Source organism: Siniperca chuatsi, linkage group LG7 (genome assembly GCF_020085105.1).
Source record: "Siniperca chuatsi isolate FFG_IHB_CAS linkage group LG7, ASM2008510v1, whole genome shotgun sequence".
NCBI classification, from domain to species: domain Eukaryota; kingdom Metazoa; phylum Chordata; class Actinopteri; order Centrarchiformes; family Sinipercidae; genus Siniperca; species Siniperca chuatsi.
The window spans coordinates 8,235,882-8,257,034 of NC_058048.1; the positions used below are offsets into that span (position 1 = coordinate 8,235,882).

Here is a 21,153-nt window from a genome sequence, read left to right on the forward strand (position 1 = left end):
AGGCTTCAGACTAGAATTACAGAGGGATTGTACATCAGAGTGCAGCTCTGCCCCCAAGTGGTTCAAACCAGTAACCAGCCAGTCTCACATGAAACTGCACAGCTTACTGCTGGTCTCCCGTGAGAGAAAATATCTCATATCTCTGTTTGTTTTTACACTGAAGACAGAATTGTCCAATCAGCATCAGCTTTGATGCTGTTAATGTTCACAGATTCACTGGGTTATTATATATATATATATAATTTATTTTTTACCTTGTAAAGTGGAATTCCCCTTTAACAATCTTGTGTCTCGGATGAACTAATATGACTGAATTAATTATCTGAACTGGACATTTTAGCCTAATTGAATTCGATGATGTAGAGGTCAAAACATTTAAATGAATAAAATTTGATCCAGGAGGTCTCACAGTGATGGCATATTAAACATCTCAAAACCGCTCGTCATAGCCTGCACCAAGAAGTCATAAAATGTCACATCACAGAGCCATAAAGTGCCTAAATTGTCTCACTTAACACGTCAAAGCGCACAGCATGGCGACTTATTTCATGTTGTTTTATTGTATCATGATACATCAGCTCATATAACATTAGATCATAATTAGATTATGCATGGTATCTGCATACACTGTCTATACAACACTGATGAACCGTCCTGGACATGTGTTTGCGCAACAGCTTTGGTACTGGCACCACACGTGTGAATGTGTTTTACTCAGCAGCTGAACAGGTTGGGTGACCGTCAAGAATTTGCCGGCTTTTGGTTTAATATGTGAGAGAGAGATAAGAAGGCAACAGGGAGAGTGGATGACTTTGTGACTCCGCCCGAAAATGTGGTGGGAGGGTGCTGAAATGAAATGTAGTAGGGCAGCAGCGAGTTGGGACGCGTCTTTGGAGAGACAAGGTGGAGGAGAGGACTCATCATAACTTGTTTTTATCCCTCTCGAAAGGGGATCCACAGACGTGTCGGCCGGGTTTTTAGTCACTGTGAGTCGGCGGAGGAGTGTCAGTGGGTTAGTTAGTTACTCCCGGTCTCTTGGTCACCGGACAGCCTGCCGTCCATCCAATGTGCGTAAAAGGGCTCTATTTCCTCACCGTCCTGTCTGGACTCGCAGCTTCAGGTGAGATTGAGTGGATAAACCGAGTGAAAAGACGATTTTAATACATGGGGTGGGGTGTTGTTCAACATTTGGGCATTATACAGTCTAGTGTGATTCATCCAAGTGTATGTTTTGAGTTTTTATATTTTTAAAAGTCAATAACTTATAACACGTTGTTTTGATTAATATATGTGCATCCTAGGATACAGTAGCCTATATATATATATATATATATTCTCCAAGAATTAAACAAATGACATCGCCTCTATAATTATATAGCCTACAGTATGAACTAGCCTCTGCCTGGCCGTGTATTTCAGCATCTGGGTTTTTCCAAAAGTTTACATTGGCAGTGTTTTTTCTCATCCCAAGAGTGTTCTTAAAACATAACAGGATGACCCTTTAGAGACGCTCCCGGCAATCAAAGTCAAAGAGAAAACCCTGATTCTCTTTCCATTAGTGAAAGCTCCCGAGGGACCCCTAACCTCCATCTCCGAGCGCCAGTCGTGCGTCATTGGGAAGTGGAGAACTTGGCACAGTGGCACCGCTGAAGAATTCCTATAAAAACTATTTTTAAAAATCCATAGCAGGGCCCACTTCTGACAACATAATGACTTTACAGTATTTACAAATCCTGGCCGCATTGTGTTTTGGTTTTATGCAACCTCGCTCATTTCCTGCCTACTAAATGTGCATCCGTGCTTACATTCACAGAGACTGTGAAGTGGCCCGCTGGAAGCAGATAAGTCCACCAGCTTCCCGTAGATGGGGGTCCAGGACATGTTAGTTGGATCATAACAACAGATAGCCTACACATAACTATGGAAATAAACACTAATAGACTATATCCGCTTGTTATAGCTGCTCACATCCAAATTCTGTAATGGAGCCGCTAATGGAAAATGACTTAATATCACAAATGAGTCGTGCAATTAATTCAGCAGACTCCAGGTTGTTTAACCTTGAAGTAATCTGTGGCCATCCCAGCTAAGTGGATTATATTGATTGAACATGTCCATCCACTGCCAAAGCACCATGTAGGGATTCACTATAGCAGCATGCTGCTTATGTTTACAAGGAGCATGTTCCTGCAGATCAGTCACAATGTAGTCACAGGCTGACACAGACAGAGCAGGAGGATGACTAAATATACTGTGTGGCTATAGAGAGACAGATAATCAAATAACAGCATGTGGATGAAGAAAAAAAGCATGTTGGAACTGATTACAGCTGAGCAGCATCTCAGTTCTCATGTCTGCTGTACTTACGTCCATCCCTTTTGGCTTTACTGTGTTGGCAAAACGGCACGGCATGGTGAAACAAGCCAGCAGACCCATCTCATTTTCATGAGACATGCACAGTATAAAATTGCAATTAAGCGTGTAAAATAATTCACAATCATTCCTCTCTCTTACCCTTCCTTCCTCCCTTCAGGTAGACTGATGCACTGTGGCATTAAAACAGCACACAGCTAACACATTTACCCATCAGCCCTCCACTGTTCTGACACGCATTGCACTGATCAAAGTCAGTTAGTGTTCATTTGCAGACTTGAAAATCCTTCATCGCTCTCAAAGATAAATGCACTACTCCTTTGTGTATTTTAAAAAAATACTATAAATCATAATTTGTGTCAAGATAGTTTTGGGAGCAATGTTTTTGCTTTTCACAACACCAGAATGGAATTACTTTCTAGAGCAGACGTGATCATTACCAGATTTTGAAAAAAATATATTTTTGTGGTGTGCTAGATGCAATGTTAAAAGCGGGATCAGTGAAAAGCTCTTGTGTTGCAGGAGTCTCATGGAGGTGGAGGCACAGCACAGTCAAACACCACAGTAGTCAGAGTAAAAGGAGAACGTCTGGTGTCACCAAAAAATACTGTATGTTATGTGTTATGTCATGTGTTCAACTCCAAGTACAGTGGTATCAAGTACAGTACACACAAAGAGCCAAAAACCAACCTGTAATCCTACGCTGGAATGCCCCTTAGCAAGACAGGGCCAAAAGATTAAAACAAAATGAATATTGTTCTCAAGTTGTGCTCAAATGTGCAATTAATCAAATTACCGAAAATAATAGACATGCAGTTAACGTGGGGCCTTTGGGGCCCCTGGTTGTCTGGGGTATTTGACCTTTTTAGAAACACATTCTACACTGACTTTTCAAAGAAGTAAATCAGTGAATTAATAAATTAACTAAAACATAGCGGTTTCTGCTGTCTACAAATAGTTGTATGGTTTGGTCCATCTCCTCCATAACCTCATCTTGTTCTCTTGTTTTGAGCTATTGAAATATTTAAATGGAAAAAGTGATGTTTGAACTGTGAGCAGTGGCCTTCAATAGCCAGACTCCACTCGCAAAATCTCGATTTTGAAGTAAAGAAAACGCCACATTCAATAGACAGAATGTGCGTGTTCTTTATTGTTCTGTACTGGTGTTTTTCATACATTTGTTGTGAAATATAATCTCATTTGGTAGCATCTTACATTTAAACATATGTTTTCCTGTGTCTGACTTTGAATGACACTTGGATTCAAAAGCAGCAAAATAGCAACTCAGCCACACACTGCGACTGGCTAATTAGAAAAGGAAACATACTGAAAACAAACACTTGATTAGTTTTAACAACTTAGACCAGATTACAGTCTTTTCTCCTCTGTCCTGACCAAACACAGACAGGCGGCTAAAAGTCTTTTCTTAACATTTTTTGATCCCCTGCTGTTGATGATAAATCTGTCTTTTTTGTTCCTTTTGTCATCCTCTAACATTTTCTTCTTCACCCAGAAGCCTGAAATGTTCACAGGTTGACGTGCGCCAACTTGTCCTGACTTGCACACATGAACAAGGGGCTGTTGCTGCCTGCAAACAGCCTACCAGGTGCTTACACTGGTTGTTTAGGCTTCGGTTTAACCCTGTCAGGTTTACAGTGGACAAGCAGCCTCTTGCATGTGTCACTGGGATGTAACAGTTATCTCTCACCACAATAATAGGTCAGTACAAAGCATTGCTGGGATTTTTGACATGCTGTACTGTGTTGACGCACCCAGGAGGACATCTGGCCTTCATGTTGGGTTGATAGGATTGCCTAGGGGTGTGTAGAGTTGACAATGACATGTTCATGTGCAAGAACACACCAATCCCCAACACAGCGGGCTTAGGTCGCATCTGTGTTTGAGTGTTGACTGCAAGGCACTCCCTGTGTAATGTTTGAAATCTTCCACTCCGAGTGTAAACAGGGATTTGAAAAATACATTCCTCGCTGAATTGAAAGTGTTTGCGTTTGCAGGTTCATCCGTGTGCGCGCACACACACACACACACACACGTTCGTCTGAATCTGTGCAAATACAAATACTGCGCATTTGTGAGCATGGGTTTCTGTTTGTGCAGTCACATTCTTACATACACTGTTTAGAGTTATGGTCAACAAGTAGATCTTCCCGTTAAAGCAACACCCCGACTGGTTTATGGACTAAATCAACTGTTTCCACAGAATATCAGAAGTTCTTTCTGAGTCATCTGATCTGCAGAAAGCCAAGCGTCATTATCAGAGCAGTCATGTTTATAGAATTTCCAAGGCTGGGAAAGTTACTCTCTCTTAATTTCCATTTCTTTGTTTAGTATCTGAGTTTCGTATATACTCCAGAATATCCAGCTATTGTTATTGAAACCGCTGACTAATGAAGTGAAAGTGAAAGTGAACTCTATATTGAAAGAGTAGCAGAAGCAGCTGCTTATCCAGTTTTTCTCACTAATGATCTGCCCCTGTAATTGAAGAGTGTAAGTTGGGAGGAGAAGGGGTGGGGGAAGGACAGGATGCAAGAGTTTGGTCACACTTGTGTGTTCCCTCCACCTGTCATTCATTTCTATTGAAGCCAATGTGACTGACATATACAAGAGTGCTTTTCTGGTTTTCTGAGCAGGGGTACGTTTAATTGCTTATTAATTCAACTTTTTATCTGTAAGAGGAAACATTTGTTGTTGCTTTTTCCAAAAGTTGCATAGTCTTGCTTTAAAAAAGCTTCCTTCAGAACCACAGACGATATTATAACTGTTTTCCAGGCTGAGTAGTCTAGTACTTTTTGTGACAAGTAGGCTAAACTGATCTTTATTTGTGAAATTGGTGGCGTGCCCCTTTAAGGCAGAAAGCAAAGAGCGTACGTAGGTCTTTACCTGCTCCGCAGGGGTTTCTGAGATGTGTGTGAATTGTCAGTAGGTGACTTATTCATCTGTTCAGGACCAGAGGTGGAAGTCACAGTGGGACTGGATTCACTCTGACTCAAACCACTGCAGGACACTAAACATATGGCTAGTCTAGCTTTGTAGTAAACATGTGAAACTAAGATTGTCTTTTGAGTGTTTGGCCATCCTTCCAACAGAAGCCTGTGGGTGTGTTGAATCGAAACATACGCATTGGACCCCCCCTCAGGAGTTTGTAATCCCGGGAGAAGTTGTTGAGTCAGCTGCGAGGTGGGAGTGAAAGAGGTTTGATGGATTAAACTCTTATCCTCACTCACCCACTACATGTTTCCTCTGGACACTGCCGCCTGATGAATTACAATTGGCCTGGAGGAAGCAGGAGAGGAAGAAAGAGTTACAAAAAGAGATTGATGCTTGGTCTGTGTTTGGACTGACCTTTAAAGTGTATTCAAACACATTTTGTAGTTTTCTAAAGTCTGGTATAGTTCATATGTCTATAGGGTTAAAAGCGGAATAAGAATAGTCAACGCAGTATCAAAATTTCTATTTGTGACATTTTCGTACAAAGAAATATCTGTTTTTTTCTCTTTAAAAACAAAGAGTGATTCCCCATAAATCAAGTTAATAAAAGCTTTTAGATTTGCTGTTCCAAACACCCAGTGTCTGGTAAATCTCTCTGGGAGTAATACATTTTATACCTCAGCTTTATTTGGAGTAACAGGCACGAGCAAGGATAATCACCATGGATGAAAAAACCTGCACAAACTCCTTCAACAGAACATCCACGGAAAGTCCCGTCCACTCTGTTCAGAGAAGAGAAGGAGAGTTAGTAGGTGGCATATGCATGTGTTTACTCTTATTATACTTTAAATGGCCACAAGTATGTGGATGCCTGAATGTTATCATATGTGATAGTTGCACATGTCATTCCAAAAACCATATGCAGAAATCTACTGCCTTTACAGCCTTCACTCCTCTGGGAAGGCTCCCAATCAACCACAAGAGCACCCGTGAGGTTGGCCACTGATGTTCCAGATGTGTTCCAGTTCATCCCAAAGGTGTTGGATGGGGTTGAGGTCAGGGCTCTGTGCTGGCCAGTGAGTCAAGTTCTTCTACACCACTTGGGGAAACCATTTCGTTATGAACCTGGCTTTGTGCACTGGAGCCTTGTCATGTTGAAACAGGAAAAGACCTTCCCCAAACAGTTGATACAAGCACACTGTTATGTTGCGTATCATGCTATGCTGTGGCACAAATATTTTCTTTAACTGGAACTAAGGGGCCCAAGCCACGAAAACAGCCTGAGAACAAAAGTACAAAAAGGTATGTGAGCACATACCTTTGGCCATACATTGTACTTGCTTATTTTTGGCACAACTGCATGTTCATGACTGAGTGGAATGAACGGAAACCTGTATGGAGAAAATGTACTGCACAGTGTGTTACACATAGTTGTGTCCATCTCAGGGGTTCCCTCCCATTACACCAGTCAACACTCGCCCTCTCCCTCAACTCTGTGTCCTCCTCTTCTGCAACCACACTGTTACCTGAACCTGCTATTCCCAGCCCTCTGTCCAGCACTGCATGAAAGACAGGCCTTGTTAAAAAAAAAGAAAGAAGAAAACTAACTAGCTTGTGAAACCTCTCACAAAGGAGAGAAGAGGCTCTTTGTAATCCACTGAGCTCTTTGTGTGTTTGGTCCTGTCCTAAGTGTTTCCTCCAAAACCGGTGCAACAGGGAACTGGTTTTCCTCCGGTGGTCCCTTTGTTTCTGAGCCATAATAAAGGAAGGAAACACAAACACACACCATCTAGGAAATAATGTAATGAAACCAATTTCCTGATTTAGAGAGTCACGTCAACTGCTTGGTTTTCTCCTCCCCTCTTAAAGTCCAAGAAGACTTAACATCCTCTTGGCGAATGGAAAGACCAGGTCTACAGTGTATACTGTAAAGGAAACACCTCTTAAACAGTGATTGGTTACTGTGTGGTATCCCCATGGTGCCACCCCATATCATCATGTACTATCCAATCATAAAAACAGCTCTGTTCCCTCTGCTTTCCCTTCGCTGTTTATAAATCTAAAAATTTATGAGCAGCTGGATCAACAAACCCTCCAGCTATAAGGTGACACAAAAACTTTTTTTGATTGTGCAATAAGGCAGACATGGTTTCTTCATTCTGTGGATTGTTTTTAAGATATTTAAAGAAAATATTTAGAATACCAGAGAATGTTTGCTAAGCAGTTTTGACTCAAGTTCAGTATACAGTACCACACATGCCTCTCTGCAGTGTGAAACAAACCCAGGATGGCCTGAAAATGCTAAGATTTTGGAAAAGCCACCCTTGCTAACACAGTATCTAAGTAGGATGATTCAATCTGATGAGACAGTTCTGTTTGTGTGTTTGTTGGTGAGTAAGTATGGTGGAAAGTTAGGTCATGGTCCAAGGAAGAAGTGGTGGAACAGAAGTATACAATATGAATGCACTGTTTAACCAGATTATAAACATATAGTCTAATATGGCAGCCTTGGCAACGGACTGCTCGCGAAAATGCTTCCCCAAACAACAATAGTCCAAGCATAGCTCAGCAAGTCTAACTGCGCAGACCTGTCAAGCTTTGGATTTCTCCACATGCCAAAACAGTGTGCATGGGGCTGTATTAAGAGAGGTAGGCTGCTCGTAGTCTAAAGAGCTTGGAGGCTGGTGTCTTTCTTTGATATCCAAAACCAAAAACACAAGAGCAAAAGTGTAAGGAATGGATTAAACAGTGCCTTTATCTTCTCTAACGTAGCTAATGTTAGCTAACTAGCTTACTACATACAGATGTAATTGAGCATCACTTCTACGGTGCATGTCATTAACTACTTTGTGGGGCTACAGGTTATGTTAAAAAAGCCCTGTTCACGACAGCACATCCTCTGTGTAGTATTTCTCCGCTGGAATCCTGGAAGCTATCAGAGTTATATTTAGCAGCTCTGCCCTGCTCTTTTTTTGGATGGGCAAGTTTATACTCCAACAACCCCAGCCAAACGCGTTAGACGAGATAGCGATATGTTCGCCAAACACATTGGTTAGTCCTGATCTTGAAGCCTTTTCTCTCTTTCTCTCTCTGAGAATGTGAACAATAATACATAATCTAACCTTGGTCTTGCTTGTCCATGTATATATGCTAAGCAGCCCAACGGGATTATGTTAGAATGAAATGTATGATTTTTCCTTATCAAACATATAAAACTTGTACTAGCTCTACACTGCAAAACAAGAACAATGCTGTTTATTTCCATGTCTTCTACATGGATCATCAACTGGGGAAGATGATGACTTTTTACCTGGGACCTGTTAGCTTAAGCGTAAGTCTTTTACCATGATATCATGTATGTATGTAGCCATCAAGTGCATAATTAAGACCTTTGTACAGGGTTCTTGTTTTTAAAACGTGACAGCTGGAAATATATAAAAAATCATCAGGCATTTTCGACCAACTTGGGGAGCTAATGTTAGCTTGGTTAGCTTGCTAGCTTCAGATGATCAAATCCGCCAGTGACAGTTGTCTTTCAGCAAAATCAACAGTTGTTAGCTAGAAATAACAAGCATGCTTTTGTCTACCTTTGTCTGAAATCAAGGACTCACGGTGTCAAAAATGACAAAGAATCTCGTGTGGTAAATCATTATCATTATAAACTGCATATGTGCCACGCGAGAATGGAAAGCTCGACAGGCGTAGCGACAGTAACAAAGGGGGGTGTGACTTCGTAAAGAGTAAATTCTGATGAGTACAAAAAAAAACAAATTTTCTTTTCAACTATAGCAGAGTAAAAATGACCTCTGCCAGCCCTTTCTTCTGCACTGACACAACACATGCATAGATATACTATATCTGGCAAGGCGAGAGTAAAGACACAGTAAAGCATGGTAGAGCTTAGGCCTATGCAGTTTTAAACCTGCCTACACTCTTTGACGCTGGGTGAAATATTAAATGGGCAGGTCAAACACTACTTGATATTTTTTCTGCCTCTCTGGGAGGCTTTTATAAAATCTTGGGATGACTGCCAAGCCACCCAAACCTAATCACACTCGAGTGGGCTTGGTTTGATTATTTTACAGTAGATGAAAGTATTTTCCCTCTTTGGCTTCAGACAGGCCAGTGGACCAGTGCAGTTTGTAGTAAGTAGTGTTGACAGGTAGAATAAAGTGCATTAAAGGTTCAGCAAGTTCATTTTATCATGATATATTGGACATATTGACAGATATTATGGACTAATGCCAACACTGGTACATTTAATGGAGAATGTGTGTGTGTGTGTGTGTGTGTGTGTGTGTGTGTGTGTGGACTTGTGCTAACAGTGAGCCCCCTGAGACGCCAGACCCGACACACACACAATACCCTCACGCATAACAATGGAAGATAATATTCTACGACCTATTCCAGTTATTCCTGATGCTATATCTGTTCGTAAATAAAAATATCTGGAGTTTACATTTACACACACTTTCTCCAGATGTTTGTGTTAGATAAGATGCTGACCTGAGGTGAAATCCCATGTGAGAAAGTCTTTAATTGTTGCTGTAGTAGTTTTAAGTTCAAGCAATCAGGCAGCAAAGCACACTTCATACAAAGACTCTAATTTTGTCTTTTTAATTACCAGTAAAGAGTGTAATAGATCCCCTTCACATGTTTTACAGCATTTAATAACTTTAATGAGGGAAATATGGAGTAGAGACACAATCTTAATGACGAATGAGATTAGGTTTTTTTCCTCTATACTTTATATGATCTAAAATTAAATTCTTTAGTTTTCTCGTCTTCTTGTTCTGACTCAGCAGAACCTTTGTGCCAACTTGACAGACCTCATCATAGAGACATAGAGACTACCTTTAGCATGATTATACAAGATCTCAGCTTGGAAGAAAATTCATACCAACTGTTTCTGGATAAAATGTGTGGTTTTGGAATTAAACCTCTAACTGCCTTGTCTTACATTGTTCTGCAAGTATTCTGCAAGAAAACTGCAGCATGCCAGACAATGTCCGCAATCTCTGAAACATAATTAGGGTGAATTCATATATTTGTCTGCACTCTGGCCCTGCCCTCCTCTGTAGGGTACATAACTCGATCTTACTAAGCCGTGAAAGCTCTCTCTCTCTGTCTTTGGATGCTGGGTGTGGTCAGCACTGGCTGGACAGGATGTCCAGACATAAACAAACGAGTGACTTAGACTGGACAGAGAGACAGGCCGGAGTAGAAGAATGGACGGACAGACAAACAAGCAAGCAAACAAACAGTATTATCTTATCTCCTCCTTACAGACTGCAATTATGTAGAAGATTTTTTTCATCATGGTGTTATCCTCTAGCTCCATCCATATAGCATTCACATCTTCATCTTCTCATTCATCCTGCTCTTGTTCATCACTTAAGCTCAAGCTCTCATTTCTGCTTGTTTATCTCTCTTCTCTCTTTTTCTAAATGAGTTCAATTCTGGGCTCTTGATGTCTTCGTTCATGTAATGGCATGTATCCTCCTCAGGAATTAGTGCCTGCTAATGGCCAATTAAATAGTGATCACGCACTTTTAGCCACAGGGACAAATTAATACTGTAATTGAGGCACTGTACATAGCCCTAACCGTTCTGTCATTCTGCTAATATCCATTTTTCCTTCAAAAAGGGTCTAATTAACCTTAATTTTTAATCAGCTCAGCTTGCATCAAAGGACGGTGTAGTTGAAAGCGTTTTTGTTGTTGAAAGGAGATTAGCAACGCTTATTTAAATTTACGTACAGTAAATAGATTGGTTTAGGGGAGAAATTTGAAGTGAGGTGTTTGGCCTGGAGGACCTGCTTTCTCTCCTGATATATGAAGCCTGATGAATCATTTCAAGCATGAGCTTTTAAACAATTTGGTAAAGGAGGATAGGCATTGCACTATATTGCTCAGCTAATCTTCCGTGTGCAATACTCTCTGAAATAAGGATGTCGAAACGGAGGGGGTTAACTCTCGATGATGATTTGATGAGTAATGAATGCAATTACAGAGATTTACCCCTTCTCCGCTATGTATAAACCGGACTGAGAGTCTACAGCTATGCTAGTGGCTCTATGAAGCTGTACTAATTTAGCTCTTAATTTAGCGTGTTAGCATGCTAACATTTGCTGATTAGCTCTAAACACAAAGTACAGCTCAGGCTGATGGGAATGTCATCAGTTTTGCAGGCATTTGGTCATAAACCAAAGTATTGGACAGATTAAAATGTTGACCTGATAATGGCGCTAGATGAAAACTTTAAGGATCACCAAAGTGATTACAATTCATCTTGAGGGATGCCTGAACCAAGTTTTGTGGCCATCCAGCCAATAGTTGTCGAGACATTTCGCTCAAAACCAAATGTGTCAACCTAGATGAAAAGCCAGGGGGTCACCATATAGCAGCTGTGAGATATTTCCGTCTGGATCAAAGTGGTGAACCATGCATGCCTAAAAATGGAAAACCATGTATTCCTAGTTTGCAATGAGGCACTTGTTCTTTTTAACAGGAGTGGTAGTCATTTCTGTGACACATGCAATTAAATATGCAACACTTTCTGCTCCCACTCCTCCTCCCCTCCTCCCTCCATTCCCCCTCTTTCTCTTTTTCAGCCTACACATGGAATATAGAATATGAGACCTTTAACGGGACAGACTCATCTGCTGAGTTTTCACACACACACACACACACACACACACACACACACACACACACACACACACACACACACACACACACACACACACACACACACACACAAACTGGCTGTAGACAGCGCTGATGTTATCTGCCTAATGAATATCCTAAACACTGGCAGCTTAATCCACTAACTTCAGTGTTTCTACTGCCAAGTAGACGAGGAAGCGAGAGAAAGGTGGAGGCCTGTTCCCTTTGTAGTCCATCTATAAAAGCATTATTCTGTAATGTAAAAAGTTATTTTTCTCTATACACGCAAAAACTGTTTTAACATCTTTCTTGACTACAATTTATTGATGCAAGTTGAAGTAGCTGCCTTGTTTTCAAGGTAGTGATACAAAATCCCCCCCCCAAAACAAGCATCCACTGCAATCTCACTGCAATGACATATGTTTTTTTAATTCAAGAAAAATACAATTTTCAGTCTGAAAAAAGACCCAACGATATGCAAAGATGGACATTTCTTGCAGTGAGAGCTCTGCCTTTATTGCTCACTCGTACACACTCCTCCCAGGTTTCACCGGCTCATTTAAAACACATTAGGCTGTTAGAGCGCTGTCAGGGCCCGGTGCTGAGAGAGAAGCCTGTCTGTGTAATGCTGCGCGGGGGCCGTCTGGTCTCCCCACACTCTCATCCCAGCCCACAGGAAACTCTTTCCAGTCTGATAAGGAACAGAACATGCTGCCTGAGGAGCCAAGCCCCTGTTGACATGTTCCCAGCTAGCTCCTGCCGTAACACACTGTATTTATAATGCCGCGGTAGTGATATGACTCAATTTGCCTTCCCTGGACTTCCCTTGACCTCAGGTCACTTAACCCACATTTTAAATAGCAGAATAGAGCTTTAGCAACAATTTTTGGGTTTAAATTCTTTATGATATAATTCAAATCTGTGAAACTGCTGCAAGTATTGTGCAACTTTTTAAAATAATCGACAGCTAGAGGTTGCATCTTATCCATTTTACATCAGACTACAGATTAAGCCTGATTGCATCAACAAAACGTTATTAGCTCATATATAAAACTGAGGCCTGGGATGACTGATGATGCACTCTGGTGATCCATCGAGCCACAGACAGCTTGTCTGTCAGATTGAAGTTTCTCTCATAGTCAGAGCTCTTATCAAGTGTTTGGTTTGTTCTGCAGGGCCCTCATATGGAGTGTGCTACCCTCTTGTCTACCCTTTGCTCACTGTGGCTGTTAGCTCTGCAGACGGATGGTCTGCCATGTGCTTGGCTACTGACTTTAATAAGGCTAGACACGGCTCCTAATATTATTCAGGTATATAGAGCTCTCTCTATAAATAGACCAGGTGATTTGGACTAGGCAGCCTGCACATAGACTCATACACACATATTCACTGGGTTGCTTTAGAATAAGGTTGGATCTACCTCGACGAACAAGACTCTGCAATCTCGGGGAGAGGGAGAGACGTGACCACCTGGTTGCTGATGTGATGCTGACTGGCTGCCAGACAAGAACTCAGCATTAAGCATGTCTCTGTCTGGGACAGTGCATGCATGTGCGTGTGTGTGTGTGCAGTGTTATATGTGCATTCGCGCTAACTCCATTTTGGGGAGCTCCATCCATCATTATGTGGAAGAGCCAAATTGTTGCCGCTCTTCCAGTCCATTCATTTTCCATCTAATAGGTCTACCACGTACTGTAAAGATTGATATAGTCCATATCCATATAATATACAGCAGATTTTCAATTTCAGCTCTGTCTCAGCTGCAGTAGTGTAGCTAAAGTGGCTATTATTCATTAAGTGTCACATATTTGGCATACTGATCTGAAATCAGTTTGGACTTTCAGGATGTAATAAAGCAGATGTTTGAAGGGCGTTCACTCAGTGATCGCAGATCTGATCTTGTACTTTGAGCATTTGGACCAATCTGTGGGATTTCAGTATATACTGTAATATATATATCTAATACAGTTATATTGACAACTAAGAGTTAGGGATGTTTCTTGCAGCAGCACTGCGTAGGCAGAGGTAGGGTCACTGGGTACACTGCATGCCATTTCCTAGGCAGGAATTCACTGATGAAGGTGAATTCATACCGCATCTGTTGCATTGTATTTTTGTATATGTATTTGTGTTTCTTTCAAAAACCATTTATCTATTTATTGATTTTGCTCTGTATGCCCTGCATTCTGCTTTTGCAGTAAAAACTCTGCTGCTGTGCCATATGTTTGTATGTTGCAGGCGTGCTGCAGGTCAGTGGGATGCGTATATACACATCAGGGGATATGGAGGCAGTCAACGGGACGGATGTTCGTCTGAAGTGCACATTCCAGAGTTCCTCTCCCATCAATCCCAACGCCATCATCATCTCCTGGAGCTTCAGACCCCTCAAACCAGGCCGAGAAGAGTCGGTGAGTGCATGTGTGTGTGTGTGTGTGTTTGCGAGAAAGTGAGATCAAACTTCAAACCTCCCTCATTGAGTCAGGGAGCATCCACCCCCTCAGCCAACTGAGAGAGGAGTCAGTGAGTCATCAGGCTCCCTACAGAGCGTCCAAGACAGTCTTTGTGTGTCTATGTGTGTGTGTGCATATTGAGAATAGAGAGAAAAAGAAGCAGCAGGTCTTGCTGTATGTCTTGTCTTTCTTTCTCTGTGAGAATAAAATACCTTCCTTCTCCAGACTCAGTTTGGTATGACTTTGTATCTGTGACAGTCTAACCATTCAAACCCGTCATTGCTCCAACCAACTCCCATCAATTTCCTCTTGTAGGTGTTCCACTACCAGCAGAAACCATATCCTCCTATAGAGGGAATTTTCAGGAAGCGTGTTGTTTGGGCCGGTGACGTCATGGGCCGTGATGCATCCATCATAATTCAACAGGTCAAGTTCACCTACAACGGCACTTACATCTGCCAGGTCAAGAATCCGCCGGATGTCCACGGCACGGTCGGAGAGATTCGACTCCGTGTTGTCACCACAGGTCAGCAGTTTGATTTTCAAACAAAACATTTCTTTAGATATAGCATGAGTATAGTTGTGTTTTTCTGTGTCTCTGAGGATGACAGCACAGGTAAATGAAGCAAAGGAAACATTATTGTAAATTTCGGAGAAACTACTTGATTTGATTCAAATGACGCAAATCATTCCTTTAACAATAAGACTCATCATTTTAGAATGGATGTTGTTTGGTACGATGTGGTATGAATTTTATATTATTGCATTGACATATTTTAATTAAAAAGATTGCAAATGTTCCACTGACAAAAGGTCATTAGTATAATAGTTTTTGAACAGTAGTTGAAAAAAGAGGTTGCTACAGTACAGCTACAGCCTGTGCTGTGACATTACTATCATAATAAGGATTCAATGATTGATTTTGAGATGTATTAATTAGATATTTTACTCTGGCTTTCTGTGTGACCTAGCCAATCAGAACTATTGACTAGAGCTATCCATTTTATTATGTTTAAATATTTAAACAGGCAACAGCATGTCAACAAGACTAAGAGTCAACAATGAGGCAGTACTTGGGCACAGCGATGCTTTGAGCTAAATGCTAACGTCTGCATGCTAACTTGCTCACAATGTCAATGCTAACATGCTGATGTTTGACAGGTGTAATGTTTACCATGTTCATCATCTTAGATTAGTGCGTTAGCAGGCTAACCTTTGCTAATTAGCACTAAACACAAAGTGCAGTTGAGGCTGATGGGAATATCATTAACTCTGCAAGTATTTAGTCATAAATCAATGTATTGGACAAATTTTGACCTGATGGTGGCGCTAAAGGAAAAGTCAGGAGAGGTATTACAAATAATCCCGTGGGGAACATGAATCTGTGTACCATTCGATTGCAATCCATCCAATAGTCGTTGAGACATTAGGATACATGCTGTGGGAACCACGGATATCTAGTACCAATCCATCTAGCAGACGTTTACATATTTAACACAATAAGTGAAAACTCGGACCTGCTACAACAAAGATCAACAAAGTCAGTAGGATTCATGCTCTGGGGACTGTGAATATTTGTTCCAAATATTATATATATAAGACATTTCACTAAAAGCCAAAAATGTCAACCTACTGATGGCGCAAGATGAAATGTCAAGGGATCACCAAAGTCATCTTCATTCTCTGGGGACCATGAATGTCTGCTGACTGACAGACAGACCGACTTGCCATCCCTATAGCCACATCATTAACATGTCTAAAAATGAAAATATGCTTTTCTATTTGTAACAGCTTACAGCCGACACAGTTATAAATGCACAATAAAATGGCTCTGAGCAGCAATGGCATTTTGCTCTATCACACAAGCACACTCAGTCTGCATTCCTGTGTTTCCTTCCCACTTACAGCCTCTTTCTCCGAACTTCTCCTTCTGGCGTTGGCCATCGGGGGCGGTATTGCTGCTGTGGTCATCCTCCTCATCATCATTTTGTCCTGCAGGCGGTACAAGAAGAGGACACAGAGACAGCAGGAAGGGAACGAGGAGGCTTCCTGCAAAGAGAGAAAAGACCCCACTGTGTGGTAAGACCAAGAGAAACACAGAGGGAGAGGAAGAGGGCGATAGAGAGAGGAACAGAAGAATCACCCATTTCCTCTCACGCTCTCCATCTGATTCTGGGGATCGGCATGTGGTGCTCCTTCTTGGGGCCTGGGGTTCTTTTCCTACTGGATGCCTCACTTCCTCCTTCCTCTCCAATCACAGTCTTTCGATCCCAAATTTGGACCAGTTGATGGGCAGCTGTCATTAACCAGAGATAAATTGAGAATGTGCCTTTGTGTAGAAAGCTGTAGATACAGAACTTTAGCCAGACTACTGTGTATCTGTTATATCACCATGTGCCTTTCAGAGAGAAACAATTGTTTTATCAATTCATCTTTTCCTGTTCAGCTAAATGGGCTTCTAAAACACATTTCCTGTTTAGAGTAAATGTTTTGATGATACAGAGGTAGAACAATGGTGTATTCCTGCTGTTACTTTCTTACTAATACATTTCAAACCCCAACCTACCAATGTAGTACAAACCACATGCTTGATATATTATTTCAACAAACAATAGAAACTGTGGAACAATGAATAAGCAGTGTCCTATCTTCTACTGAAATTCAGTTTTAATTACCAGATGATGGGAAACATTATGAAACCCTATACAAATCTTTTATCAACCCTCATTTCAATGAGCATATATACAGTATCAGCTGCCTGATCCACTTTACTGTTCTTCTGAATCTGCAGGAGGATGCTGTTGTACATTTCTGTTTTGTTTCACTACTGAAGTTATATCGCTGTATTTTTCTGAGATTCTGTGGTGTTATTAGCCTGATGTTGAGACTCCTGCAGAAATAATCAAGGTGCTATCAAATAACCAAAACATGATGGAAACACACATTTCATATAGCACTTTTGTAAAAAATGTTACCAGCACTTAATTAATTGCAATATCAATTCTAAATTTCATTGACAAGGTGGCAAATCTTTTTACCAACCAGTAGCCTCTCTGGTGGCTGATGGTCTGTTTTGAACAATGAGCTGTTTATTTCTGGGCAAATAGGACTTGTTTGTTTCTCTCTTGGGTTTTCAGATCTGTCTACAATAGATGCTGTAACTTGCTACCGTCAAAACTGTGTTGCTATAACTTACTGTATGCACCAGACTTTAAAAGCCAAGCCTCTCAAGGAAAAGTTGACAATATTGCCGTCATCATGGTCGATCAGATTTCTTCAGACTTCACACACGAATCTTTCATTGAAAACCTCTACCTATAAGAGATGTCCATAGAGATTGACAGTTCAGATGGCATGTTGTCAGAGGTCAGCACCAAAGACCCGAGCTCCTCAGAGGAGGAGGGCCCAAGCTCAGACGACGATGACGATGGTGACGACTTAGTAGGTGGGGACAGACAGAGAGACAGAAACACTGATGTGAAGCCAGCCAGGAAGCTTGCTGGAGGGGATGTCCAGATGGCACCCATGGTTTACGTTTCACAAATGGAGACTAGATGAAAAGAGTGCCGCTGCTGCTGTGTCGAGAACAAGCACATTGTTCAGGAACGGGAGGAAAATGGAAATAAAGTTCTGTTTGAAACGAGGATCCAAAGTATAGTAACTTTACTCTTGAGAGTCCAGAAATATTCATATGAGGAAAGAAATGCTGGATTAGACCTTAAAGGCTTCAGAAGTGAGACGCACTAAAACCGACTTTGTGTTCAATAACTTTCCGTTGTTTTACAGATGCATCTTGTTAAACGTCCAGTGTGTAACATTTAGGAGGAGAAATTTATTGGCAGAAATGGAATACAATATTTATATATATTATGTTTTCATTAGTGTATAATCGCCTGAAAATAAGAATCATTGTGTTTTCGATTACCTTAGAATGAGCTGTTTTTATCTACAGAGGGAGCGGGTCCCCTTCCAAGGAGGTCGCCATGTTGCACTGCCATGTTTCTACAGTAGCCCAGAAAGGACAAACCAATCACTGGCTCTAGTGTTTTCGCGGGTTTCGCGGCCACCGCAGTTTCTCCTACATGCTTGGAAGGGGAGGGTGATGCGAGCGGTATTCAAATGGTTGCAAACTGCAATTTCACCACTAGATGCCACTAAAGCCTACACACTGGACCTTTAAGTGTGGGAAGTCAATACCAAAATCAGCCGCAACATGCAAATGAAAGTAGTCAGAAAGAAGAAGGTGACCTTTACATGTAGAATCTGTCGGATCATCTTTCATATTTCAGTCAGTTATGCACACCATCATAATACCTGCCAGTCTCACTTGTTAAAAGCAGTTTTATCCTCCAACTGTAGGCTGAGGGGCTTATGTCACATCAGATTACTTAAAAAAGCATAAATGTGATGTTACTGCAATTACGTCTGAAGGCCAAATACTTGATCAGTGAACGAGCAACCACATGCACGCATCTGTCCTGAGTGTTGTGTGGGAGCGCGCAGTCAGATCTGAAAACCCTTTGATTGAAAAAATGTCCATGAGAGCGTGTTTTCACTCCTGTGTCTGTGAACGCATCACGTCTACTAACAAATGATTGTAATACCTGTCTTTCTTCCTTTTCATGACAGAGTTTTGTACTTGATGTAAAACTGGGCAATATGTTTATAGATTTGTCTTTTTTTAGATGCCAGAAGTATTTTATCATGGTGTTTAAAATGTCACTGTATGTGTTTGTTTTAGAGCTTTTATAAGAAAGATTTTGTAATAAAAATGCCTTTGACCACATTGTGTCACGTACATTTGGCCACACAAAGGTGATCTGCGCAGCCACTTGTTGGCCCATGAAACAGAGAATCCCACACAACTTGGCAAGATTTGATAGAACTCTTCTATTATGTAAGAGAGGTATCTTGTTATCCACCATTTATTATGCATCATTATCATAAATGCACTACCTCCATTTGTGTGCTTATGATGTGTCTGTCTGCAGCGCTCTTCACTTGTTTCCCTGTAAGCATTACTGCAGTGAGATTGTTCATGACTACGAATATGTTACCTTATATCTTTGTGAGTGTGTGTGTTTGTGGGCCTATTTGTGAGCATTGATCAAAGTCTGTCCCTGTGGGTGCAGTTACTAAGTTACTGACTGACAGACCTAAAGTGTGTGTGTGAGTGTGAGTGTGTAGTTGGGGGCAGAGCAGGGTTGACTAGCACTAAAAAGAGGGACAGCGTGGGCGGGAAACAGAGTCTGTTTATCCAAGCTAAATAATTACATTTTGTTGTAGAGACAGGCCACTAGTGTTGAACTGATAAAACAACAGTGGAGTCTCTAGATAATCTTGTTTGTATCACCAAAGCTTCTGTTAATTACTCTTGCAGAGCTTTGACATTGGCCTCCAAATAATTCTGCCACTTCAGTAATCAACTGTGGGTGTGGGTGGAAACATGTTCAGGGCTTATTTTATATGCAATTACTAGAGTTTATTATGACTGTCACATGTGGTAAATTAACATTTTGTAGACATAATTCAACAGTCATCTATTGTAGAAAGAGCAGATAGGCAATTTTCTCCTCATCATCCTGAATAGACCAGAATGCAATGCAACACACAGAACACTATTTCTTGAATGTTACTATGCTATCATCACTGCTATCTGCCCTCTCCACCCAGACAAACAGAACTACATCTACGTGCAGCAAGTTCATGCCCATTCTCGGATGGTTGCCAAAAGGCATTCTGGGAAATGAAGGAAAGCAGGTTGAGGTTAAACATTCGATGCTGCTGAGCAATCAGCTGGCACACCGGGCAGATATTAGCTGTTGTTCCCAACACCACCTCCTCCTGATGAGGGTTTTGGCACTACACCAAATAAAAAAAAAGAAACATATTGAATGTTCATCAATCGTTGAGGCATGAGACCGATTTTTGTGCATCAACATCTGCCTTACCGTTGTGTCCACAGGATGTAATGTAAACCAAATTCCAGGGAGAGGTGTTCTCAATCATTCCTTGTTCATGACTCATTTAACCAGCCATTCTTTACCACAATATGGTTATTATTGCAACACACAAAAATCATTTCTGTAAAGAACAGACAAATGTGGGCTTTGTTTGGTAAAGTAAGGGAAGGAAAACATTGTGTGCAGTCTTTACCAAAGAGGAAATGATGTCCTTAACACATCAGAATCAGAAATCAGAATCAGAAATACTTTATTGATCCCCGAGGGGAAACTCTTTTGTTACAGCAGCTCACTGTCACCGTCAGTGCACACAGGAATAGAAGTACTAAGCAAAAAATACAATATACTAAAATTCACACTGCATTGGCCGGGAATCGAACCCGGGCCTCCCGCGTGGCAGGCGAGAATTCTACCACTGAACCACCAATGCTTACACACACTTGCTTGTGCGCGCGCACGCACACATGCGCACACATGCACACACACGCACACATGCACACACACGCGCACACACACACAAAACATGGGCATGGCATGACAGGAAAGAGAAAACAAATCATCTCATTGTTATGTAACTATAAGACTGAATGTCACACTGTGACTTCTGTTGACAGCTATAGTTCTCAACACACACACACACACACCCACATATATATTAAGCCATTCACTCTAAAGGTGGAGAGTCAGCTTTATTTGCCTCAGTGTGTTGTATAGAGTAGAGTCTCCTGTAGCTATTGAGGCTAATGAGTA

At 41.3% G+C, this 21,153-nt stretch overlaps 1 protein-coding gene and 1 non-coding gene across 2 annotated transcripts; one reads left to right on the top strand and one right to left on the bottom strand.

Moving 5' to 3' along the window:
* The first annotated feature begins 857 nt into the window (after positions 1-857).
* Positions 858-19,224, top strand: LOC122878534 (myelin protein zero-like protein 2). The gene is made up of 4 exons (XM_044201380.1): positions 858-1,120; positions 14,229-14,398; positions 14,756-14,966; positions 16,348-19,224. The coding sequence occupies exons 1-4, from the start codon at positions 1,066-1,068 to the stop codon at positions 16,521-16,523; spliced, it is 612 nt and encodes a 203-aa protein (XP_044057315.1). The 5' UTR covers positions 858-1,065; the 3' UTR covers positions 16,524-19,224.
* Positions 19,225-20,762: 1,538 nt separating this feature from the next.
* On the bottom strand, positions 20,763-20,833 carry trnag-gcc. The gene has a single exon. It is a non-coding gene; the product is annotated as a tRNA-Gly (tRNA).
* Positions 20,834-21,153: the final 320 nt, after the last annotated feature.

Coding starts and splice junctions, on each gene's coding strand:
- LOC122878534 (XM_044201380.1), top strand. CDS start 1,066: ATGTGCGTAAAAGGGCTCTATTTCCTCACCGTCCTGTCTGGACTCGCA. Junction 1,121..14,228: donor GTCTGGACTCGCAGCTTCAG/GTGAGATTGAGT, acceptor TGTATGTTGCAG/GCGTGCTGCAGGTCAGTGGG. Junction 14,967..16,347: donor ACTCCGTGTTGTCACCACAG/GTCAGCAGTTTG, acceptor TCCCACTTACAG/CCTCTTTCTCCGAACTTCTC.